Genomic DNA, 19,328 nt, shown 5'->3' on the forward strand with positions numbered 1-19,328 from the left:
CTGTTGAACACAAAAGACAAGGCCATGTTGGGCTACATATCCGTAAGCAGTGGCTGCATGGTGTACTGGTTAAGGGCTCTGCCTCTGACACAGGAGACCAGAGTTCAAATCTCAGCTCTTTCTGTTCAGTAAGCCAGCACCTATTCAGTAGGAGACCTTAGGCAAGTCTTCCTAACACTGCTACTGCCTATAGAGCATGCCCTAGTGGCTGCAGCTCTGGTGCTTTGAGTCCACCAGGAGAAAAGTGTGATATAAATGTTATTTGTCTTGTCTACTTTTTCTCTTGTATTGAGCATAAATGGTAAATTTTAGGCCAGCTTCAGTTACTACTGTTGTGGTACAGTGGTTAGGGTGCTTGCCCACCACACAGTGAGACCCAGGTTCAAATCCCAGCCAATGTGAGTTGGCTTTTATGCTACAAATCCTTCAAGGGAACCTAAACGGAGAAGGATATGGATTTTTCCTTTTAAAATAATACCAGTTGCCTGAATCGCCTGCTGATCCTGTGTCTCTAATACTTTTAGCCACAGCGCCTGAACAAGCATGCAGATCAGGTGTTCTGAGTGAAGTCAGACTGGATTAGCTGCATGCTTGTTTCAGGGTGTGATTCAGCCACTATTGCAGTCACAAAGATCAGCTGGACTGCCAGGCAACTGGTATTGTTTACAGGAAACATCCATATCACTCTCATTTAAGGTTCCCTTTAAGCAACCTAATGTTTCTATTGCATTGAGCATAAATGGTAAATTTTAGGCCCGCTTCAGTTACTACTGTAGTGGTAGGTACAGTGGTTAGGGTGAGTTGCCCACCACACAGTGAGATCTGGGTTCGATTCCCAGCCATGGTATGATGTAAACTGGTTTTTGAAATAGTGTAATTCCCTGGCAGATGAGACCCTCCGGTAGGAGGGAGGAGGGAATAGGTAGAAGGGTAGAAGGGTGGGAGGAGGGGACCCACAAGAGGCTAATTAAAATCTCCCTAGCAGAGTGTGTGGCAGCTGTCCCATAACTAATTAGTGTAGGCAGACAACTGAGTCAAATGGTGTAAGGACCTTGCTTGGAGGAGGGAGGGAGGGCGTGTATTTCACTCAATCAGGTGTGCCTCCAGGTATTAGAGCTCTTGAAACATGTTTTCTATCGTTTTTCCAGCCGGTAGAATTTTTAAAAATTTTCAAAGTTCGCCTTCCCATTGAAGTCTATTGCGGTTTGCGAACTTTTTCGCGAACCGAACCTTTCGCGGAGGTTCGCGAACCTAAAATCGGAGGTTCGCGACATCTCTATTTGTGATATGAAATTTTCTTTTGACAAATCAAATCTTAACTAGTGGCACATTGAGCTATAACTATAATTGTTAAAATAGATAATTTACTCTGGATGCATATCCAGTCCACAGTACATGCTAGAACTAGAGTAAAAGGATTGCAAAGATTGCTGGGAATAGACCAAATGCAAACTGTCTTGGTTAAGGTAAGAAAGTGAGGCAATAAGGCCCTCAATGTAAAAGTGCACACACATACAGTGGAGGAAATAATTATTTGACCCCTCACTGATTTTGTAAGTTTGTCCAATGACAAAGAAATGAAAAGTCTCAGAACAGTATCATTTCAATGGTAGGTTTATTTTAACAGTGGCAGATAGCACATCAAAAGGAAAATCGAAAAAATAACCTTAAATAAAAGATAGCAACTGATTTGCATTTCATTGAGTGAAATAAGTTTTTGAACCCTCTAACAATAAAAGACTTAATACTTAGTGGAAAAACCCTTGTTTGCAAGCTCAGAGGTCAAACGTTTCTTGTAATTGATGACCAAGTTTGCACACATTTTAGGAGGAATGTTGGTCCACTCCTCTTTGCAGATCATCTCTAAATCCCTAAGGTTTCGAGGCTGTCTCTGTGCAACTCTGAGCTTGAGCTCCCTCCATAGGTTTTCTATTGGATAAAGGTCCGGTGACTGACTAGGCCACTCCATGACCTTAATGTGCTTCTTCTTGAGCCACTCCTTTGTTGCCTTTGCTGTATGTTTTGGGTTATTGTCGTGCTGGAACACCCATCCTCGACCCATTTTCAGTTTCCTGGCAGAGGGAAAGAGGTTGTCGTTCAGGATTTCACGATACATGGCTCCGTCCATTTTCCCGTTAATGCGATTAAGTTGTCCTGTGCCCTTAGCAGAAAAACACCCCCAAAGCAAAATGTTTCCACCCCCATGCTTGACGGTGGGGACGGTGTTTTGGGGGTCATAGGCAGCATTTTTCTTCCTCCAAACACAGCGAGTTGAGTTAATGCCAAAGAGCTCTATTTTGGTCTCATCAGACCACAGCACCTTCTCCCAGTCACTCACAGAATCAATCAGGTGTTCATTGGCAAACTTCAGACGGGCCTGCACATGTGCCTTCTTGAGCAGGGGGACCTTGGATTTTAATCCATTGCGGTGTAATGTGTTTCCAATGGTTTTCTTGGTGACTGTGGTCCCTGCTAATTTTGAGGTCATTCACTAACTCCTCCCGTGTAGTTCTAGGATGCTTTTTCACCTTTCTCAGAACCATTGACACCCCACGAGGTGAGATCTTGCGTGGAGCCCCAGAGCAAGGTCGATTGATGGTCATTTTGTGCTCCTTCCATTTTCGAACAATCACACCAACAGTTGTCACCTTCTCTCCCAGCTTCTTGCTAATGGTTTTGTAGCCAATTCCAGTCTTGTGCAGGTCTACAATTTTGTCTCTGACATCCTTGGACAGCTCTTTGGTCTTTCCCATGTTGGAGAGTTTGGAGTCTGCTTGATTGATTGATTCTGTGGACAGGTGTCTTTTATACAGGTGACTAGTTAAGACAGGTGTCCTTAATGAGGGTGTCTAATTGAGTAGAAGTGTCTAACCACTCTGTGGGAGCCAGAACTCTTAATGGTTGGTAGGGGTTCAAAAACTTATTTCACTCAATGAAATGCAAATCAGTTGCTATCTTTTATTTAAGGTTATTTTTTCGATTTTTCTTTTGATGTGCTATCTGCCACTGTTAAAATAAACCTACCATTGAAATGATACTGTTCTGAGACTTTTCATTTCTTTGTCATTGGACAAACTTACAAAATCAGTGAGGGGTCAAATAATTATTTCCTCCACTGTACTAGTCTAACAAATCTAATGTGTACAGCCGCTCTGATGTGTTGCCAAAAGATCCAGAGTTGCTCTATCATCTTAAAGGGATCCTGAGCAATGGCTAAAAAATGAAATCCGGACTTACCTGGGGCTTCCTCCAGCCCCCCGTAGCCCGCGTCTTCTTCCCTTTCCTGGTCCCGCTGGCGGCTCCGGTAATCCGGTGACATCGGCAGAAGTCATGCGTCATCATGCCAGTCGTCGTAAGAGTCCTGCGCTGCGTGGTTCAGGCTTTAGAGAACCACGCATGTGCAGGATTCATGACGACCAGCGTGATGACTCACAAGGTGTGCGCAACTTCAGCTGAAGTCGCTGGATTACCGGAGCCGCCAGCGGGTTCAAGAGAGGGAAGAAGAGGATGCCGGGGGACCTCGCTGGGCTATAGGGGGCTGGAGGAAGCTCCAGGTGAGTCCCAATTTCATTTTTTTAGCCACTGCTCAGGGTCCCTAAAAGGACATTGTTCCCTTCCTTACCCCTCCCACCAGAATATGCCCCATCCTCCCCTCTCCATAGCAACAGAACCTGTAGGCAAGCCTTGCATCTGTATGGCACTCGACTCTGATCTGTTGCCCGAGGGATCAAGTCATAATCCCTGTGGGTGACAGTGATTCTGCTTGTGTCTACGCACCCTAAGGCATATTGTACTGCATTTTAACCCCTTAAAGAGGCCCAGAGATGAAGAAAGGGGCCATTTTTTTACTTACCTGGGGCTTCTCCAGGCCAATAAGCATGGATGTGTTCCTCGCCGTCCTCCTGCTGTCCTCCGTTAAGCCTCAATATTCTCCGGTATGTGGCTCAGTGACGTCAGCAGGGGGCCTTCTGCACATGCCCCAGCTGACGTCATTCAGTCATACTGAGCCGCGTACCGGGGTTTGATTGCGGCTGAAGGGACGATTCCGGGTGGACTGCGGGAGGCATGTGGGAGGACGGCGAGGGACGCATCCATAATTATTGGGCTGGAGAGACCCCGGGTAAGTAAAAAACAGCCACTTTCTTCATCTCAGTCTCTTTCAGGTTCCTGATAATTGTTCCATTTCAGCTGTGTCGCTATTGATACAGCAATATATTTTTCATTACTTATACCATCTAAATGATGTTTTGTTTTTCTCCAGACAATCTAGGCTTACTCTTGGTAATATTTATATCAGAAAACAATTTTATTTTATATGCATTTTACAAGGAAAGCTTGGCACAAATGCCGAAAATACACATTTAAATTTTTCACCCTTTTTTAATTTTTGCATGACAAGTTCCACGGTTATTAAACATACAAAAGTATATTTAATTCCTGCCATGTAAAATGATCCCATGTATGCCTTATTTCACTACTAGCTGGGCATATGGCAGACCATTATCCTCACCCTGCATGTTTGTAGTGATTGGATGTGATTGCTAGGGGTACAGTTATGGGGCCCCAGTGTTATACAGATGCATCGCAAAGCAATGCCTCTGTAGAGCATTGGGGCCCCCGAACTGTGGTCGGTCATTAAAGGCATATAAACATGTATACAAGGGGTTAACAAGGGATTAATGGGCTAGGTAGGGGTAAATATTCACTTGGGGGAAATCATTTATTTTTTATTGTAACCTTGTCACTTTGATTATCTTTTCTTTTTTTTTTAAAGTTTTTCCCGCTAATCTTGAATGATATAATACAACAAGGGGCGCTGCTACTGCAATATACTTAAACTGAGGGTTCAATTAACACACCTCAATCAGCCTATTATCAAAAAAGGGGGGTCAATAACTTCCACCCGCTGCTTCCTAATCTGGTGGGATGTCCCCTGTATCCCTCCTATAAAACAAATCAATTAGAAATGATAAATAGGAGCGTATATAATTAATGGACCGTTTATTTTTATTGTATATTAAAAAGAGAGACCATATAATGGTAATGCCACTTCTCTACTTATCTAACAATCACACAGCACACACATACCTGAGTACACTGGTTCCTTAAAAAATATAAAAAGTGTGTATACACAATAGGTTTCTAGTAGAATACAATTAGTAAAAAATATATATTTGAGATAAAAATGATGGGATAAAATAAACCATCAAAAACCTAATTAGGGATTATGAATAAAATAGTTAAATTTCGTTAAGGTTCTCCTACAGGTCCTCCACAGTCCTTACGTGGGCAAAAACGGTATATATGGTAAAGTCCTCGGGTTTGTTCCTTTAAACCCGCATAAGATTCCTGTTCCAGTACATCCAAATATTGGACCGTCACTTAATAAACTATACACATAAAATAGAGCTCACCCTCCAATTGGCCATGATGGGTTCACAATCAGCATCTGTGCTGCTGTACCACTCGTGGCTCGGTGATGCCCGGATCATACGCCACCCGCAACTCGTTTCTGTAGTGTTATTTCCCAACCAACAGCCTCACACGTAGTCCGGCGGCTCGCTTCCGGTCCAACAATGGGTTAGCACGACGTCCCTTCCTCCTCTCGTCTGCGCTCCAACCCGTAATCCAACTTACTTCCTTGCGTACCACTGTAGCCGCACGTCGCTTGTTGAATGTATATGCGGCGTCTGGAGTGGTTAGGAGTAATAATATTCTTGCATCCAAAGAAGGATAGATGGGGCGCCCCACACTTCAAGAATAAAGTTCAGATTCTGAATCTGAACAATCTGAACTTTATTCTTGAAGTGTGGGGCGCCCCATCTATCCTTCTTTGGATGCAAGAATATTATTACTCCTAACCACTCCAGACGCCGCATATACATTCAACAAGCGACATGCGGCTACAGTGGTACGCAAGGAAGTAAGTTGGATTACAGGTTGGAGTGCAGACGAGAGGAGGAAGTGACGTCGCGCTAACCCATTGTTGGACCGGAAGCGAGACGCCGGACTACGTGTGAGGCTGTTGGTTGGGAAATAACACTACAGAAACGAGTTGCGGGTGGCGTATGATCCGGGCATCACCGAGCCACGAGTGGTACAGCAGCACAGATGCTGATTGTGAACCCATCACGGCCAATTGGAGGGTGAGCTCTATTTTATGTGTATAGTTTATTAAGTAGATACACAGGAAGGAGGACCGGCACCGCTCAAATGTATCAATAGCTCTTTATTGAAATTAAAAGGCAGCAGGACAGACCGCTGTTTCGGGATAAACCCTTCTTCAACTGCTTAATGCCATCAAGCAGTTGAAGAAGGGTTTATCCCGAAACAGCGGTCTGTCCTGCTGCCTTTTAATTTCAATAAAGAGCTATTGATACATTTGAGCGGTGCCGGTCCTCCTTCCTGTGTATCTACTTGGCACTCCCCAGAAGGCACTGGGGTGTTTCAGACCTGGGCACGCTCCAACTGTCGGCATATCGGTGCTGCCTCCCTCCTGCAAGTATAGTTTATTAAGTGACGGTCCAATATTTGGATGTACTGGAACAGGAAACTTATGCGGGTTTAAAGGAACAAACCCGAGGACTTTACCATATATACCGTTTTTGCCCACGTAAGGACTGTGGAGGACCTGTAGGAGAACCTTAACGAAATTTAACTATTTTATTCATAATCCCTAATTAGGTTTTTGATGGTTTATTTTATCCCATCATTTTTATCTCAAATATATATTTTTTACTAATTGTATACACAATAGGTTTCTAGTAGAATACACACTTTTTATGTTTTTTAAGGAACCAGTGTACTCAGGTATGTGTGTGCTGTGTGATTGTTAGATAAGTAGAGAAGTGGCATTACCATTATATGGTCTCTCTTTTTAATATACAACAAAAATAAACGGTCCATTAATTATATACTCAGCGCTCCTATTTATCATTTATAATTAATCTTGAATGATTACTGCTATTTGCTTTAGCAGTAATCATTTGCAGACGCATGTCATCTATGTAGCTGACAAGGTGTTCTGCTGCTATGCGGGGTTGGCGGAGGTATGACGGAGCGGGGGTATATGACGTCAGATGGTGGAGCAGCGCGAACAATGAATGGGGATGGGAGTGCGGCCCCCAGGTGTTTGCGCGACCTAGTGGTCAGTGCCGTGCGCAGCAGGCTATGGGGGGGGGGGGGGGGGGCTGGGGTGCGGCTGCATAGCTAGCATAGTTGCCCCAGTGTAGGGAGTTTAGTTGCCTCAGTATAGCTAGTATAGTGCCCCAGTATAGCCAGTATAGTGCCCCAGAATAGTGCCCCAGTATAGCTAGTATAGTGCCCCAAAATAGTGCCCCATCATAGCTAGTATAGTGCCCCAGTATAGCCAGTATAGTGCCCCAGTATAGCCAGAATAGTGCCCCAGTATAGCCAGAATAGTGCCCCAGTATAGCTAGTATAGTGCCCCAGAATAGTGCCCCAGTATAGCCAGTATAGAGCCCCAGTATAGCTAGTATAGTGCCCCAGTATAGCCAGTATATAGCCCCAGTATAGCCAGTATAGAGCCCCAGTATAGCCAGTATAGTGCCCCAGTGTAGCCAGAATAGTGCCCCAGTATAGCCAGAATAGTGCCCCAGTATAGCCAGAATAGTGCCCCAGTATAGCCAGTTTAGTGCCCCAGTATAGTGCCCCAGTATAGCCAGTATAGTGCCCCAGTATAGCCAGTATAGCCAGAATAGTGCCCCAGTATAGCCAGTATAGTGCCCCGGTATAGCCAGTATAGTGGCCCGGTATAGCCAGAATAGTGCCCCAGGATAGCGCCCCAGTATAGTGTCCCAAGATAGCTAGTATAGTGCCCCAGTATAGCTAGTATAGTGCCCCAGTATAGCCAGAATAGTGCCCCAGTATAGCCACAATAGTGCCCCAGGATAGCTAGTATAGTGCCCCAGGATAGCCAGTATAGTGCCCCGGTATAGCCATTATGGGTAGGTGGTGCCCCCTGCTGTTATTACCTTAACAGCTGCCGCTCTCCCCTCTCCGGTGCGTGTGTTTATTCAAGCAGCGTATCTCCCGGCTGCTCTGTGTGATCCGGCAGGAAGCATGGCAGCGGCTTCCTGTAGCGGCGATATGTATCGCCGTTACTATGGTAACCGAGCCCAGCTTCCTGCGCATCACACACAGAGCAGCCGGGAGATACGCTGCTTGAATAAATACATGCGCTGGAGAGAGGAGAGCGGCCGCTGCTAAGGTAATAACAGCGTCGGCCGCGGGGATGGGCGGGAGGGGGAGAAGAGGACGGCACACCAGGCAATGTCCCGCGGCATACTAGCGTGCCGCGGAACACTGGTTGAAAAACGCTGATCTATGCAACAGAGCTTGCCAAACAGTTTGCCAAATTCAGTGCAGTTCCCTAAAAAATAAATAGAAGCCAAAAGCCTGTTATCTGTTAGGGAAAAGGTAGATGATTTGATTTCTTTGAAGGAAAGTCCAAAGGGTCATTACTTGTGCTTCTTTTTCAGTGTAATAAGGCAGAAGTGAAACCACTGAACTGAAAATGAAAATATGTGACTCATATCTGTTACTAATGTTTTATTTAATATTGGTAGTATGCATAGAATAAATAATCTCATAAGTTTATTTTCACTTCAGGTTCCTAGACATAGATTCTACATCCAAGAACTCCACCCTCTCCCCTCCCATAAGTTCTTGAAAGTAGAATCCTCATCCTGCATTTAACACCTCAGTGCGTGTGCACTCTCCTGTGGGTACGCGTTTGGCAATGTTTGCTGCATGTAAACAAGGGTTCACAGAGCCAATAAGATCACTTGTAGAATGATTAAACAAAACAAAACAAAGTGCTCCTTTCATCTCAGATCCTGGTCAGCGTGTAATCTGAGGTGAAAGGAGCTGGAGACAGTGCCACACTGTGGCAAAAAGTGTTAATGGTGGCCATACACTCGTTAGATTAGCAGCAGATAGATCATCAGATAGATCTCTGATTTGTCTGATGTGTTTAGGAACATATTTTTTTTTTTTACTAGGAACAGATTTCCAATAGATTTCAGTTTAAAATCTATTGAAAATCGATCTGATGGCATTTTTTTGCCATCAGATTTCCATTAGGGCCAAGGCAAAATGATAAGAAATCTCAAAAGATCGACCTAGATTTTCCAGCCTGCCAGATCGATTGAAATCGGCTGCAAATTGATCGATTGGTCAATCGATTTGCAATCGATTTTGATCGATCGATTAGCCAAAAATCAGCTGAGTGTATGGGCCCCTTAAGTCTCATTTCCACGGTACAATTTTCCGTCAGATCAGATCTATTAGACGGATCTATTAGATATTTTCCAACCGGCCCAATTGGATTGTGTTAGATTTTGGGTACTTATCAAAGCAAAATTGATCTGAAACTATTTGGATGTCTACACATGATGCAATTTCTTATTAGATCTATCTAATGCCTTGTACACACCATACAATTTTCTGTTAGATTTTTCTGTTAGATTTTCTGTAATTAGATTATTTTCTGTAAAGTACTGATAGAGACTGGTCATTATCTCTGGTACATTGTCTTCTGGTTATCTTCTGCTGAGTAGAACAATGCTTAATTGCTCGGCAGATAAATGGTTAGATAGATAATTTCCAACATGTTAGAAATTATCTATCTGGCAGGTAAATCTAACAGAAAATCTTACAGAAGATTGTATGGTGTGTGCTAGGTATTTAGATCCATCTATAGGTACACACATAGGTATACACTCATTAGATTAGCAGCAGATAGATCATCAGATAGATTTTCTGATCTATCTGATGTGTTTAGGAACATTTTTTATTGGGAACAGATTTCCAATAGATTTCAGTATGAAATCTATTGAAAATCGATCTGATGGCATTTTTTGCCATCAAATTTCCATTAGGTCCCATGCAAATTGATAAGCAATCTCTTCAGATAGACCTAGATTTTCCATCATGTTAGATCGATTGAAATCGGTCGAAATCGGCCGCAAATCGATCGATCAAGCAATCAATTTGCAATTAATCGATTTTGATCGATCGGCCGAAAATTGGCTGAGTGTATGGGCCCCTTATCTGATGGAAAATTGTACTTGGTGTCTTCCTTCAGAATCTGGCTTGATTCTGTGGGCAGGACTATGGGTAATATGTAGCTAATGCTGGGCATGCACCGGAATCGAGCCGCTGGCTCGATGCCGGCGTGTCCGCGCGGGCGCGTGGATCGATTCCCGCTCGTCCTTGCGTGCAGTTCCTTATCGGCCACTTGTTTGTTCCATTGTCCGCTCGCGGGGATCGAGCGCGGAATCGATCCGCCTCGGTGATCGGCCAGGTTGAATATTAGCAATCGAGCCATCAGCGGCTTGATTGATAACAACTATCGTGCTGTGTATGCCCAGCATAATGCCTAGTACACAGATTATTAGATTATTGTCTGTAAATTACTGGTAGAGACTGGTCATTATCTCTGGTGCATTGTCTTCTGATTATCTCCTGCTGAGTAGAACAATGCTTAATTGCTAGGCAGATAGATGGTTAGATAATATCCAACATGTTATACTAGGCATAAGCCTAGTATAACATCGCTCAGAAACAGCCGTATCAGTCCGCCGACAGACTGTACACACGCCGGACTGTCGCTGGAACGCCCACCCAGCGGGAGGTGACGACAGACCCGTCGTTGCCTCCAGTCCGGCGTGTGTACGGACCTTTAAGGCTCGTACACACGCTAGATAGGCTGGAACGACGGGTCTGGCAGACCCTCCCGCTGGGCGGGTGTTCCAGCGACAGTCCGGCGTGTGTACAGTCTGTCTGCAGACTGATGAGGCTGTTTCTGAGCGATCCGCCAGGCGGATCGTTCAGAAACAGCCTTATCAGTCTGCCTGATGGGGCCCATACACCTAACGATTTTCCCGCCGATATACAGCAGATTCGATCACTGTGATTGAATCTGCAGTGAAATCGTTGCGCAAACGCTGACCGAACGATCGATTTCCATCTGAAATAGATCGTTCCCGTCGATCTGGCCGTGCTGAAGATTTTGCTCGATCGCTGGCGGGTCGGGAGTGCGTCGATAGCGGCGTTCGAATGACCGAGGCTACCGGCAATACATTACCTTCTCCGCCGGCGCGTGTCACCGCTGCTCCGTCTCCACTGGGTTCCGGCAGGCTTCACTTCTTCCTGTCCCGACAGGAAGTTTAAACAGTAGAGCGCCCTCTACTGTTTACTTCCCCGGACAGGAAGAAGTGAAGCCTCCCGGAACCCAGCGGAGAAGGAGCAGCGGTGACACGCGCCGGCGGAGAAGGTAATGTATGCAGGGGGGGGGGGACGGCAGCGGCAGCTTCACAGATTGTGAATCGATTTCAGCATGAAATCGATTCACAATCTGTTTGCAGTAAAGACAGCCATACGATCCCTCTCTGATCAGATTCGATCAGAGAGGGATCTGTTGGTCGATCTGATGGCACATCGACCAGTGTATGGCCACCTTTAGTGATCCCTTATACGCCTTGATTAATAAATTCCTCTTACCCTCCTCCCTCATTAGTGTTTTAACCCCTTCATTTCATTACCTATCTTAGGGCTGGTTCACACGGGCGTCTGCTGAGCTTTTGCTTGGCATTGCGTTCAAACGCCAGCGTTTAAACGCCAGCGTTTAAAAGCTAGCTTTTGAAAGCTTTTGAAAAGCTTTCAAGGCTAGCCGTTCTGGTCTCTGCTATAGTTTCCTCGCGTTTACTGCCTCTGAAAGCAGCATGTTGCTTTTGAGACTAGACTCAACGCTGGGATCTACTGCCAGGCTTTCATGAAAGCCTGCAAAAGCCAGCTCTAAACGCTCCCAAACACTTGCATGGGATGGCAGTAGATCCCAGAAAACGCTGCGTCTGAAACGCTGCGTTAAACGCCACAAAAACGCCCGTCTGAACCAGCCCTTTAGGGCTGGTTCAGACGGACATTTGGAGGCGTCGCGTTCGTTGGCGTTGCGTTCGTGATGCGTTCAGGCTTTCAGCAGCGTTCGCATCGCGTTTTTTCTTCCCCTAGGGGGACATTAACTGTCGCGGTTAACCGCCCCTGGAAGCAACATGTAGCTTCCAGGGGCTCCTTGAACGCCAGTGAAAATCGGGACCCGAACGCCGCGTTTGTGCAAACGCGCGTAAAAGCTTGGTACAAACGCTCCCATTCACTTGAATGGGAGCGTTTAACGCCAAGCCCCGAACGCTGGCAGTAAACGCTCTGCAAAAGTCCATCTGAACCAGCCCTAAAGTGAATGGGAACCGCATTTTTTAAAAAATGAAGCAAATACTTACCTAAGAAAAGGGAAGGCTCTGGGTCATATAGAGCCTTCTGTCTCCTCTCTCGGTGCCCTCTATCCTGTGCTGGCATCCCCCGCCGAAAGGGTATTTGGAAGCCTTCGGGAGCCGTGTCCTCCCGAAGACATGCGGCTCCATACTTTACACACGTGAGCGTGCAAGTGAGCGTGCTTGTGCAGGCGCAGTACAGGGCCGCCCTTCTTCAGGAGCACTCGGGCTCCCTGAAGACTTCTGAAGCCTCCTTCGGCCGGATAAAGCAGTGTTTGACTAGTTTAGTCAAATACTGTTACCGGGCGAGCCAGCACTGGACCGAGGGGACCAGGAGAAGAGCCGGAAGGCTCTATAGGACCCAGAGCCTTCCCTCTCCTTGGGTAAGGATCTGTCTCATTTTTTTTAAATGCGGTTCCCATTCACTTTAACTTTTCTTTCTCCACATTCTCCAAGTTTTCTCTCTATCTTAATACTAAGCTTTTTCTGTTCATCATCTTTGCAAATTACAAAAAAATTCTATTGATTCCATTTGCCTATTAAATGTATTTATCTATTGTTCTTCTCTTTTGATCTATTGAAGCTAGCCATCTATTGAATTACTTAATTTACATACAATAAAAATGACAGAGGCTGTAATTAGTGTCATGCTGCAAATCACCAAAAGCAGATAGGACAGATTTTAGCTGCCAATCAAAGATTCAGAGACTTCGTCAAACAGGAAGGGATCACACTTGCATCTGGGACAATTGTAGGTGATTCCCTACAAGTGTTTTGCCCTACATGTATGCGTTTTGGGTTGCGTTTCATGCATTTTTTAAAACTGATTTTTAATGAGAAACCACATGAGCTGTGCAGGAAAGTAGTGCAAGTTGTATTTTGTTTTCGCTGAGAATCACATATGTGTGGCCACAAAAAATTTTAGATTTGAATCTGCATCAGCAAAGTGGGGCAGAATTGGCAGTGGAGAGCAGTCTAGTATCACTGCACCTGTCCTCAGCAGTGACTGATTCTGTGGGTAAGGAGCAATTGAGTCACACAGAGCAGGGAGGGCAGCAGTGGCAGTCAAGATGCTTAGAGAGTAAGACTACCCCCAAAAATACAGATGTGTAGGCCGGGGATGAGGACCCACTACATGCAAAGGTAATAATCAAATAAGGTTTATTTGGCATCATTTTTACCATGAGAAGCTGAAGAATAAATCTTCCAGTTTTTCGAGCAGAAGCATCAGTCACAATAGAAATGTTTAGCAAATAACTGAAACCAACCAGGTGAAAAGAATGTTATAGGTTGTTCCCGGTTAACGAACAAGATAGGGACTGTTCATTCTTAAGGGGCCCATACACCTAACGATTTTCCCGCCGATATACAGCAGATTCGATCACTGTGATCGAATCTGCTGTGAAATCGTTGCGCAAACGCTGACCGATCGATTTCCGTCCGAAATCGATCGTTCCCGTTAATCCGTCTGTGCGGAAGATTTTGCTCGATCGGCGGCGGGTCAGGAGTGCGTCGATAGTGGCGTTCGAATGACCGACGCTAGCGGGAATACATTACCTGATCTGGCCGGCGCGTATCCCCGCTGTCACCACTGCTCCTTCTCCGCTGGATTCCGGCAAGCTTCACTTCTTCCTGTCCAGACAGGAAGTTTAGACAGTAGAGCGCCCTCTACTGTTTAAACTTACCCGGAAGGAAGTACAGTGAAGCTGCAGCCCTGGAGCTCAGAGCGGAGAAGAAGACAGCGGAGACCGGGGGACTCGTGACGGCCGGATCAAGAAATGTATGCAGGGGGACGACTGCAGCGGCAGCTCCACAGATGCTGAAATCGATTCACAATCTGTTTGCAGTAAGGCAGCCATACAAATCCCTCTCTGATCAGATTCAATCAGAGAGGAATCTATCTGTTGGTCGATCTGATGGCAAATCCACCAGTGTATGGCCACCTTTAACCTGAATCTGTCTTAAGTGGGAACAGTGTGCCATATCTGTCCCCTGTACCTCCTCTGTGCTCCACTGTGCCTCCAGTGTCCCCCTCTGTGTCACCTCTGCTTATACAAGTTGAAAAGCTATTTTTTCTTTGAATTTTTTTTTTTTAAATCAATTTTCTCAAAAACTACAAGTCCAGTCCATGCCGTTTAATATCGGCAGGACGTTCGTAAGTCGGTCCTTCGTAAGTCTCATTTGGACATATTTCAGTAAAATTAGTCAGTTTCTCATTCTTCTTATGACTGTAATTCATTGTTAATTTATCTACATAATTCTGTGCATTTACATATCTTTATTTCCTTTTATTTGTCTGTCTGCAGGTCACATATCAACTTAAAATCCTCACAACTGCGCTGTTTTCAGTATCTATGCTTCAGAAAAGACTGACAAAATATCAGTGGACTTCTTTATTAATCCTAATGGCTGGAGTAACACTTGTTCAGGTAAATTGTAATGGTTTAGACTTTAGTCGGTAAAAAATGTACAGAGGAGGAGATAGTGCAGAGTTTACTAACAGCTTGCTGTAATGGGTTATATACTGGGCTTACCAGTTGGACGCAGACTTATACGACCAGCTGCCAAGCCCACACAGTAAGTACCAATTTAGCTTTGCACTCTTCTTTTGGTGTGATGGGTGGCCTACCCTTTACTTTTGGCTCTTCATTTTGACATCAACAGACCTCACCATTGGTCCTCCATTCTGCAGCTGTTATATAAACTGTCAGGTCCTACAACCAGCAGCACTTCATTTCATATCATTAACATGTTTCAAGGGGATCTCCCCCTCTTCTTCAGTATATATTAAAAAAAAAATGAGGAGACACCCTAACCCATTCCCTTGAAACAAAGTGTAGTATAAGCACACCACTTTATCTTATCTTGATCCAGCATTACTTTGATTCAACTTCTGGAAAAGGGATCTAACCAGCAGTTGGATTATAGCATGAACGTTTTAAATTAAGGGAATATTTTCCTCTTATTTAAACACTTCGCATTCCTGGGTTTTTACATCTGACAATTTTGTTTTGTTTTGGATGTGTCACTATTGATTCAGCTATAACTTTTTTTTTATAACTTTTTATTACTTATGTCATCAAAGTGGTACATATATTGTGTTTTCAGAACAATCTAGGCTTTCTTTTGGTAATGAAGTTATTCCCACAAAAAAAAAAAAAAAAAAAAATGTAGTATTACATCACCAGTGTTCCATGTCACCATGCGGGTGGAAAAGTTTCCTGTATTCATTTGCTTGAAAGAGAACCCGAGGCAGCATGAAAAAAGTAAAAAAAGAACATACTACTTGCTCCACGCCGCCTCCTGGATGAATCTGGATCCTATGCGTGTCATTGCTGTCATACTCGACCTATGGGACGTGTTACACCACTCACTACTGCACTTCGCACTTCCTCCTTCCGGAGGACGTGCGGTAGTGAGTGGTGGAACGTGACCCATAGGTCGCGTATGACAGCAATGACACACATAGGATCCACGGACTTCTGGGTAAGTTAACCACACCCCCCCCCTTCCCCATCCCACTGTCACAGGTGGAGTAATTAATCTTCATTAGAATTCCGAATTCGAGTAGCTCACTGCTCGGAAGCCCATCCCTGCATAGAACCAACTCTCCCCTAAAGTGGACCTGAACTCTTGCACAGGACAGAAGGAAAACCTAGAGAAATGCACCCTGTATGTATATAGAGGGTTTATCCCTGGCCATATGTGGCTCTTTTGATGGCTACATCTGGCTCACAGACAAATCAGTAGGGGTTGATTCACTAAGCTACACTGCTCAAGCAGCGCAGCTTAGTGTGAAATAGTAAAATTTTCAAACTTGTGCAGGCTACTGCTGTAGCATACACCACTAACTTACTTGCGCTACCCCCAAAACAAACAGCTGCTTCAATTGTCCCACTCTGGACACTGTCCGGTCCAGTGATTTTGTAGGATGAGATCCCTGCACTTTGATTGGCCCTATAGACTGACTGTCACTTGACAAGCAGCCTATTGTGCCAAAGTGCAGGGATCTCGTCCTACAAAGTGAATCAACCCACAAGTCAGCTAGCTAATTGTACAAGCTGATAGTCTGTATTTCTCCTTTCTGGCTCTCGGGGAAATTGCTGATGTTGCTGACACCCAAGAGAAGCTGAAGACATGTCTGACACTTCCGCTGCCTGGAGGATCAACTGTATACACGTTACCATGGCAACAGGGACGTAAACCCTCTGCTGTGCCTGCGCACTGTCCCAGTTTGAAACCTATTGTATGGCTCTCATGGAATGAAATTATCAAATATGTGGCGTTTATGGCTCTCTCGGCCAAAAAGGTTACTGACACCTGATTTAGCCTGTTTAATTCCCCCTCATTTGTGTCTAATCACAAATTTCATCTCTCTCCTGTGTCACATGACTGTCATGGCAAAGATGGCAGTTAAGCCCATTTGAAAGCATATGATTTTAACAATATGTCTGCTTCTATGAATCAGGAAGTAGAAACCGTGCAGATTTATTTTAGGATTTGTATCAGCTGCAACACAGGAATGTTTTTTGTTTAAAGGTTATTATGGTGGTGCGTATCTTTTAGAGCAGGGAGGACGTTCTGAGTTTGCAGTACTTTTGTGCCTGCGCAGAACGCTCCCAGCTGTGGGAGGGCGAGCTTGCGCAGCCGCAGAGGCTACTGACCTCGCTACGCCGGCTGCTGCAACAGAGGCAAACCCGGGCCACCGGCTGGAAGGGGAGCTGCGGCGAGGGACACATAAGCTGCCAGGAGCTGCAGGAAGTCTTAGGTAAGTAGATCTGCTTTTTTTTAAGTACCCTGGATGTTTCCTTTAACCACTTAAGGACCAGGGGTGTTTGGGAAGATCTGTGCTGCGTGGGCTATTCAGCCCACAGCACAGATCGTGTGGCAGCTGGGGCGACCAGACTTCCCCCCCCCTTTTTTCCCCACTAGGGGGATGTCCTGCCGGGGGGGTCTGATCGCCGCCGGCTAGTTGGGATTAGCGGGGGGGGGGCTTCTCAAAGCCCCCCTCCGCAGCGTTCTCGGCGCTTCCTCCTCTTACCTCCCTCCCCTCCGTGATCAAAGCTGCGCAGGACGGATATCCGTCCTGCGCATTGAAGGATAGGCTTCAGCCTATCATATGCCGGCAATCCCCGGCCAATCAGAGGCCGGGGATCGCCGATCTGCCTTACGGCGCTGCTGCGCAGCAGCGCCGTATGATGTAAACAGCGGGGATTTCTTCCCCGCGTGTTTACATTAGGCGTGCGAGCCGCGATCGGCGGCTCGCACACTGTTCACGGAGACACCCTCCGTGAACTTACATAGAAAGGCCGCTCGAACGAGCGGCCATTTCCATGTAATAACCACTTAAACCCGCCACCGCCGCCTTTCGGCGTTAGGCGGTCCTTAAGTGGTTAAGCTTCATATCATGTCTTATGACCAACTTTAGGGAGAAATCGGTTAACCTAGCGATTATTTTTGGGCTTGTGAGAATACCAGACAATCGAACGCTGATGCCGATGTCTGTCCATTTCATGCAAAATACACTGTCACTGCTTATAGGTGCACCAGAAGGAAGGCAGCACCCACCTCCATCAAAGGGCAACATGATTCAGTCAATCACTTCCATGCCTAAGAGGGTTACAAGTAGCAGCAATTAAGGAAAGATCCAGCACTGTCTTCAAAATGGCTATTGATGTCTAGCCTTTTCTCTGTATAAATTTTGCACTGCCGAGTATTTAATAAAATGAAGTAACTACTGTGAACTACTTTGAAGACAGTGCTGAGTCTTTCCTTGATTGCTGTCATCACTTAGGACATTAGTACTTTTCTTCTATAGCAAACTGCTGTGAAGTGCTGAAGAATTTTTTTTAGCAGTTCACAGTAGTGCACTCTGAAGATGAACTCTGCACTCTATTGAGCACAGATTCCCCTACCTTTAAAGGTGGCCTGTAAAGATGAGCTAGATCACACCAGTTTCATTTAGGTTACCATCCTAGTTTGCAATGCTCCTGGTATCTCTTTGTAGCATCCTTGGTAATACTAAAACACTAATCAGCTGCGGTCTAAGCAATAGGCATTCCAGCAGTTGCAGAGAGAAAGTCTTCACAATAAAGCCAACATTTTATTGGCAAGACCTGCCCTAGAAGACACGGAATAAAGCCACGTTTTATAAATTGGCCTCAAACTGCCATCTACTTCATCCAGTTCTCAAATTCTATTTAACTTCAGTAAGCCAAACTTAAAAGTACTGTACATGTTGGTATTGAGGTAATTCTGAAGGACAGAAACTCGAGCTAATGATATTTGATTTCCTCTGTCATATTCTGTACACATGACTTAGTGAGTCTGAGGATACATGTTATTTAGCTGACAAGGACTGCCTATGGTAATTTTGCTCTACTTCAAACATATTGCAGGTGTTAGAGATGTGCACTTACTAGGAAAAACACACCCAGTTATAGATCTATTTGTGTCATACTGGGATACAGTTTCCAATATAATAAACCTATTTACATTTATTTGATGACTATGTACAGTCATTCCTTCACGCTTCCGATCTGGAAATTCCTGTTTTGACTTTGACTCTGACTTTGAAGCACAATAGAAGTTGAATATGAACCTGTGGTTATAGAAATATGGGCAGTGCAGGTATTGCTTTTCTAGCTGTCATCCTTCTCCCATACTTCACTACTAAAGCTGAAGTGGGTCCACAACATGTTTCATTGTGGTAATACTGCATAGTATGCATCTGAACTATTTTTGTGCAATACAGTACAGAAAAAATGGGCTCTGAAGGCTGCTGGGAACCCTGGGCTGGTTCAGACGGACGTCTGGTTCAAATATTACGTTATCTTTTGAAGGCTTTTGCGAAGCCTTCAAAGCTAGCAGTTCGGATTCCTGCACTGCTTTTCTGGCCGGCTTTACCACCTCTGAAAGCAACATGTTACTTACTTTCAAGATGCGACCCTGGGATCTACCACCAGGCTTGCAAAAGCCGATGCAGAACACTTCCATTCACTTGAATGGGGCGTCGGTAGATCCCGGTAAACGTTGCCT

The 19,328-nt window shown here is 45.1% G+C and overlaps 1 protein-coding gene across 4 annotated transcripts in view; it reads left to right on the top strand.

Annotated features, from left to right (window-relative positions):
* The window catches only part of SLC35A3 (solute carrier family 35 member A3), a 128,415-nt gene that overhangs the window by 88,313 nt on the left and 20,774 nt on the right, over positions 1–19,328 (top strand). For all 4 annotated transcript variants that reach the window (XM_068242639.1, XM_068242642.1, XM_068242640.1 and 1 more), the window contains exon 4: positions 14,597–14,719. In XM_068242639.1, the coding sequence (XP_068098740.1) occupies positions 14,597–14,719 (123 nt within the window). The remainder of the gene's footprint in view (positions 1–14,596; positions 14,720–19,328) is intronic.

This window comes from Hyperolius riggenbachi, chromosome 6 (genome assembly GCF_040937935.1).
Source record: "Hyperolius riggenbachi isolate aHypRig1 chromosome 6, aHypRig1.pri, whole genome shotgun sequence".
Lineage (NCBI taxonomy): Eukaryota > Metazoa > Chordata > Amphibia > Anura > Hyperoliidae > Hyperolius > Hyperolius riggenbachi.